The sequence below is a fragment of the Lampetra fluviatilis genome, chromosome 22 (genome assembly GCF_964198595.1).
Source record: "Lampetra fluviatilis chromosome 22, kcLamFluv1.1, whole genome shotgun sequence".
NCBI lineage: Eukaryota > Metazoa > Chordata > Hyperoartia > Petromyzontiformes > Petromyzontidae > Lampetra > Lampetra fluviatilis.
Window position 1 is genome coordinate 9268713 of NC_136296.1, and position 6892 is coordinate 9275604.

Here is a 6892-nt window from a genome sequence, read left to right on the forward strand (position 1 = left end):
ATAATTATTTATTTTGTTAGGGATATCACACCCAGCGTAATAACCAGGGTGACCCACCTGACTCGAACCGTGAACCTCTACAACAAGCGGCGACTGCGCTACCGCAGGGTCGCGTCGCCTGGTGTTCTGCCCTTCGCTTTGGAGGCAGCGTTATTGATGAACGTGTTGAGTTTGTTACGTGTGCACGTGCGTCACTGCCATTGCAGTATTACTTAACCTGGTAATTTGATCGCCTGGTCAACTGACAATTAAATGAGCTGATGACCTGGCCATGAGCTAGCGTAGTTGGACCCTTTACTTTTTCAGGAATATCTTATTAATACTAGATTTCCAGAGGTTCCTACATTGGGATGTTTTGGCCAATACCATCAGTGAACGTCTGGCGTGTGGGAGAAAATTAAAGTAACCGGTGATAGCATACGGCATGCAGGATCGGATACACTCAAAGCTCCGCACAGATCGATTTAGGAATCCATTTCTTTCCTTCCGTCTCCTAGCCATACCTCACAGCCTGGCCGTCATTATTTTTCACCCGTTGCCTGAATACCGCCAGTCGCTCTCTCCTCATTTCTTCTTCTCTCCCTCTCCCTCCCCTCCTTCGTGGGCCGGCACGGGCTCAAAGCAACGACCTCCTGGGTTCGATTCCTGCCTCGGGTGCCTTTCTGTGTGGAGTTTGTATGTTCTGCCCCCGCCTCCGCCCGCCCGCCCCCCCTTCTGGATTGGTTTCCAACGGGTTCTCCAGTCTCCTCCCAGAGTTAAAAATAAAAACAAAGTAACTGATATTTGCCAAACTTCCCCAAATGCTACAAAACGACATGAAAATTACTCTTAAACTTGGCAGGATCCGCACCTCCGATTTCCTGCACGTCCCATTAACACGGTGGGCTCCGTACGGTGCGACAAAAGCTCAAAACACATACAGGTCCCTCCTGGAACAGAGTATTGAGGCTCGGAGAGACTTTCCTGGGAGAGAAAACAAGCGTGTTAATACGATTTTCTCTCTCTCTCCCTTCCCTCTGCTGTTATTTTCGGTCTTAGACCACCGCTCGGGGCTGCTTCGGTCCCACCCGATTACCCCGGCAGTCGCGTCGATCCCGCGCGTCCCGGCTCTGTTTTTACGTTCGCGTTGTTGAAAATATGAATAAATTTGTTTTTGTTTTTCTTTCAAAATCGCCGAGCTCACCAGTCACAAGAAATTACTCGCCGCGCAATCGCCTCCAGGAGGGCGCAGGCAGGCAGGCAGCGACTGCGCAGGCCACGCGCGCGCTGGGACGCCGCATCACTCCCTCTCTCTCTCTGTCTCTCGTACCGCGGGTGACCTTTGCGCCCCGAGTCATTAGCGAGCGGTGGCGGGAAGGCAATGCTCAACGCCGGCCTCCCGATAAATCTGCGCGCAAATCGATGCACGGGAGCCACAAATCTGGGCCGCGCCAGCGACTCCGGTAATGAAATCAGCTGATCGGTCACGCGGGCCGGGCGCTCGGTCTGCACCGGGCCCTGACAAACATCGTTTTCTTCTCTTTGGAACGAGGAAGCGGGGGTGGGGGGGTCTGGGTGGGTGGCCCTGGTTTATTTTACACAGATTGAAAAATGTCTCTCTCCATCTTCCCAAGGTTAATCTCGCACACCCAATGCTGTCTCATTTCCAGCGTGATATTGATTTTCTTAGATTTTTGGGGGTGGAACAGTTTTTCAATTTTAATATTTTCATCTTTTGGTTTCCTTTGCTTTAATCGATTTTATTCTTTTGTTTAGAAGTTTTAATGAATATATTCGTAGGTTTTTTTGTGGTTAATTTGGATTCATTCATTTTCTATGAATGTTTTTTTTTCACGTGGAATATATTTTTTTATGATTGTATATGCAAGTTGGAGCAATTAATTCCCCCCGGCAATGCCGCTAATTGTTATGATTCTGCTCCGTAACTCAAATGCAATGTTTTACATTTGTTTTATGTTTTACATTTCATTTGAGTAACGCCTCCAGTGGCAGCGAGATTCACCATGAACCCATAACGTACAACATATACAAATCTCAAGATGCACATGGTGCACAAATAACAACAGCAAAACTTCAACGCATCCGTCAATACTTAGACAAGTGCGATTGGCAAATGTGTGGGGTGTTTTTGTCATCAAAAATTAATGAACGGATGCAATGTTAATACATACTCGTGGAACAAAAGACTTTTGTTTTGGTTTCATGATGTCACCCGTGATCATCCGAGACCAAAAAACGCAATCAAATGTGTGACTGAGACGGCAGCAGAGAGGGAGACGATTGAGCGGCGTAATTGCTTCGTTACCCCCCCTCCCCTCGTGTGTGCGGGGTTTTCTCCGAACTTTCCAGTTTCCTGCCGCACGAGGCCAGACACTCACGAATGGAATGGGCCAAACATCCCAATCCAGGACTCTCCTGCAAAGAGTCTTGAGTCTCAGTGAGGCCCTCCTGGCGAAATCATTCGCGTTACTTTTTACGATATGAACACATTTGAATTCCGATTTAAAGCTTTCGTGACTGCAGGGATTCATCTTCTTGGTTCTTTCGGTAAAGTCGGGGAGACAGACTTGGTCTTCACCTGAGAACGGCTGCTTGCGTTGTGGCCGAAACGTTTGTGAGAATTATTTTATTATGTTTTATTTTTATTATTTTATTATTTCCCTTCTACGTGACTTTACCGAAAGAACCAAGAAGACGTTTGAATTCATAATTTAATCGAACAAAAACATACGCAAGTTTATATGGCTGTGCTGGAATGATCAGCACACTGGGACCTGCGTACCAGGGGTCGCCGGCACGATGTCCACCCACAGTGAATCGGCAGGTAGCGTGCGGTGGGGTAAAGCGTGGGTACTCCCAACTGGCGAGCGTGGAAGAGTAGGCCAAGAATAGCATCTACAGGGGCTTACTGGGGCTCCCTCTAATGCCAGCAGTGATGTGAGCGAGCAATTGCACGGCTGCGCCTTGAGCTACCGAACTAAATTTGTTTCTCATTTGTGGGGGAATAGTAACTTTCCGCAGCACAAATTTATTTTCTTCATATCTTGTTATGTTGTCACAATAATTATTGTGAATCATAATAGATAATTAACTCTTCTAAAGCGCCTTTCATCCAGGGATAAAAAGGCACTCTACAAACAAAGACAAACATGATAATTGGTTCTTTACCCTTCTATCTGGCAACAAATGGCAAATGAGGTTCCCATAGTGTAAAGACAAACATCTCCGTATAGCCTTAATCGACTGTTGGGGCAAGTGATGTTAACGAGCACTTATGAAGGCCAGAACGGCACACGAGGGGGTGAGTGGCCAGCACAAAGCCCGGCCGCCTTTGTTTCTCTAGTAGCGAAGTTTACACACCGCATCAGGTACTCGTTTGAGGCTGAGTCGACCTAGGGGAGGTCCAGGACCGGTTCAGATAATCATCACTGGTGTTGCCCGTGAGCGGGAATAGAACTCGGGTAGCCGGGTTCGTAGCGCGGTCCGTCAACCTCGACACTACCTCTCCCCAAACACACACAAACGCATGCTCACACCACTACAATCCAACCCAAAATCTAAGGTTTCAGGAAATAGAAAAGGCCTTTAGAAAGAAGTTGCGTCTCGAGGCGCGGATTTGAATGAAACGAGGGGGGGAGTCGGCAGAGAGAGCGTCCAGTGGCAGTGAAGTCCACAGCCTGGGGCCACACAGATATTTTTTTTAAACAACACCTTTACACTGTGTTTATTTTTCCTGCGACCACCACCACCACCAGAGCGGTAAACTCTTTACGTGAACAAAACGTGGTTCCGGTTGCCTCGACCTTTCGCTAAACGATGGCGGTGGCTCGGGAACGATGTCAGTGGCTAAACGATGGTGGTGGCTAAACGATGGTGGTGGCTAAATGATGATGGTGGCTAAACGAAGTCGGTGGCTAAACGAAGTCGGTGGCTAAATGATGATGGTGGCTAAACGATGGTGGTGGCTAAACGATGATGGTGGCTAAACGATGTCGGTGGCTAAACGATGGCAGTGGCTAAACGATGATGGTGGCTAAACGATGGTGGTGGCTAAACGATGATGGTGGCTAAACGATGTCGGTGGTTAAACGATGGCAGTGGCTTAACGATGTCGGTGGCTAAACGATGATGGTGGCTAAACGATGATGGTGGCTAAACGATGGCGGTGGCTAAACGATGGCAGTGGCTAAACGATGATGGTGGCTAAACGATGGTGGTGGCTAAACGATGATGGTGGCTAAACGATGTCGGTGGCTAAATGAAGTCGGTGGCTAAACGATGATGGTGGCTAAACGATGGTGGTGGCTAAACGATGGTAGTGGCTAAATGATGTCGGTGGCTAAATGAAGTCGGTGGCTAAACGATGTCGGTGGCTAAACGATGATGGTGGCGAAACGATGTCGGTGGCTAAACGATGATGGTGGCTAAACGATGGTGGTGGCTAAACGATGTCGGTGGCTAAACGATGATGGTGGCTAAACGATGGTGGTGGCTAAACGATGGCAGTGGCTTAACGATGTCGGTGGCTAAACGATGATGGTGGCTAAACGATGATGGTGGCTAAACGATGGCAGTGGCTTAACGATGTTGGTGGCTAAACGATGGCGGTGGCTAAACGATGGCAGTGGCTTAACGATGTCGGTGGCTAAACGATGGTGGTGGCTAAACGATGGCAGTGGCTAGACGAAGTCAGTGGCTTAACGATGTCGGTGGCTAAACGATGATGGTGGCTAAACGATGTCGGTGGCTAAACGATGATGGTGGCTAAACGATGTCGGTGGCTTAACGAAGTCGGTGGCTAAACGATGTCGGTGGCTAAACGATGGCGGTGGCTAAACGAAGTCAGTGGCTAAACGATGTCGGTGGCTTAACGTGGTCGGTGGCTAAACGATGATGGTGGCTAGCCAATGGCGGTGTCTCAGCGGCGGCGTGGTGGGGATTACCGCTGACCTCGCCAGGCGACCCCAATTTGTCCGCGGGATATCGCGAGAGAAGGGGATAGGTGGGACGGCTGGGATTTAGCCATGCATCTTCTACCCATTTCACTCTTATCTTAATGAAAATGCCGGCAACCACCGACCGCGGGAAAAATTGCTGCCCCAAACGAAGGTTCCTGGGGAAAAAGAAAAAAAAGGTCTAATCTGCAAACGGAACTCTATTGAAACACGTTTTTTACAGGAAAGACAGATGAAGGGCACTGAAAATCCTTAGACGAACAGGACATGAAAAATTTGTATTAGGTGAAGGTAAAGGCGGAGCGCTGCAATGTCTTGCTCACGCCACTGCTAGCTGAAGGGACCTCCACTAGGGGGAGCTCTAGAGAACCAGTCTGAAGGGGTAAATGTTGGCCTACTCTTCCAAGCTGGCCAGTCGTCTTGGAAGAGGCGGGAGTAACCGACACTTTACCCCAGCACACGAGACCTGCCGTGTAGCCCACGACCGCTGCTGGGTGGACAGACATGGAGGGGGTTGGGGAGGATTTAAGAAACCTGCACCATTGTTTCAACCGCCACGCACGGGAGATTGAATCAAAGCGGCGACCTTTGATTTGCAAGTTCAGCGTACTGACCGCGTTCTGACGACACTCGACGTGGCCATCAAAGCCGCGGACCTCCAGTGACTCGTCGTGCACTGCGTTGCGTGTGAACTAAACGTGTGCCTGGTGCGTGTGCGCGTGCGGGGAGCGGTAGTGCGGCGGTTAGCGCACCGCGCTACGAGCCCGGCGCCCCGAGTTCGATTCCCGCTCACGGCCAACACCGGTGACGATTATCTGAACCGGTTCTGGGCCTCCCCTGGCGCTGCGTGCAAAGGCGGCCGGGCATGGTGCCTGGCCGCCTGCCTGCGCATTACCGGCCTTCACAAGTGCTACTCGCCTACAGTCCATTAAAGGCTACACGGGGGGGGGGATCCTTGTCCTTGCTTGCGCGTGCGTGAGCAGCGTCCCCCAGATTGCGCTCAACATCGACCTGGCACCGACGATGCTGGACATGGCCGGCCTGGACATCCCCGGCGACATGGACGGACGCTCGCTGCTCAAGCTGCTGCGACGCAGCGACCGCCCGAGCAACAGGTGGGCGCGCGCTCACACAGCGCACCACGTCGAGCGGAGTTCAAAGGTCGAGCGTGCTTGAAGGCGGCAAAAGAGTGAGGCTCGGGGATTTGTTAAAACAGTGCGGAGGTCAAAGGTGGCCAATGTAGACATACATGCATCTCGACGGAGGACAACAAAAGCCCTTCTTGGATCGAGCCCACAAACAATAACGTGACCTCGCCATGTCCCACGTTCCCTAAGCAGCTTTGGTCAGTCAATCAATCAATCCTTTCGCGGCAAAAACTGAGGCATCGCTGATTGTCCCACTTTCACGGGGTTGTGCTCTGGAGGAGCGAGTGATTGAGAGGGAGGGGGGGTTGGCGGGCGGGTGGGCTGGTGAGCGAGAGGGTGGGTGAGCAAGATTGTGAATGAGCGAGAGGGTGGGTGAGTGAGATAGTGAGTGAGCGAGCGAGAGGGTGGGGGAGCGAGTGTTTTGGTAATTGTCGCTGTGTTTTCTTTCCAGGTTCCGTTCTGTTGGTGTGAAAAAGCCGATCGTTTGGAGAGACTCATTCCTCGTTGAAAGAGGGTAAGTTCTGTGGACTCCGGCTGGGTATGACTGCTCATGTGTTCAGACGGATCTTACCCTTAGCCCCCTTCAAGTTGTGAGCTTGACTGAATAAGGCGCAGCCCTACAATCGCTTGCTCATGCCACTGCTGGCAGATGAGCCTCCTCTAGTTTGGCCCACTCTTCCAATGCCGGTCAAATTTCTTGGAAGGGGTGGAATACTCATACTTTACCCCACCACACGTGACCCGCTGTTCGGCTAATCTGCCAAAGTTACGCCGCTGGGTGGACAAAGG

General features: G+C 50.9%; 1 protein-coding gene across 1 annotated transcript in view; it reads left to right on the forward strand.

Moving 5' to 3' along the window:
* The window catches only part of LOC144938503 (extracellular sulfatase Sulf-2-like), a 121817-nt gene extending 115196 nt beyond the window's left edge, over positions 1-6621 (forward strand). Inside the window, exons 9-10 of the mRNA XM_078866376.1 lie at positions 5939-6070; positions 6555-6621. Of these exons, the coding sequence (XP_078722502.1) occupies positions 5939-6070; positions 6555-6621 (199 nt within the window). The remainder of the gene's footprint in view (positions 1-5938; positions 6071-6554) is intronic.
* Positions 6622-6892: the final 271 nt, after the last annotated feature.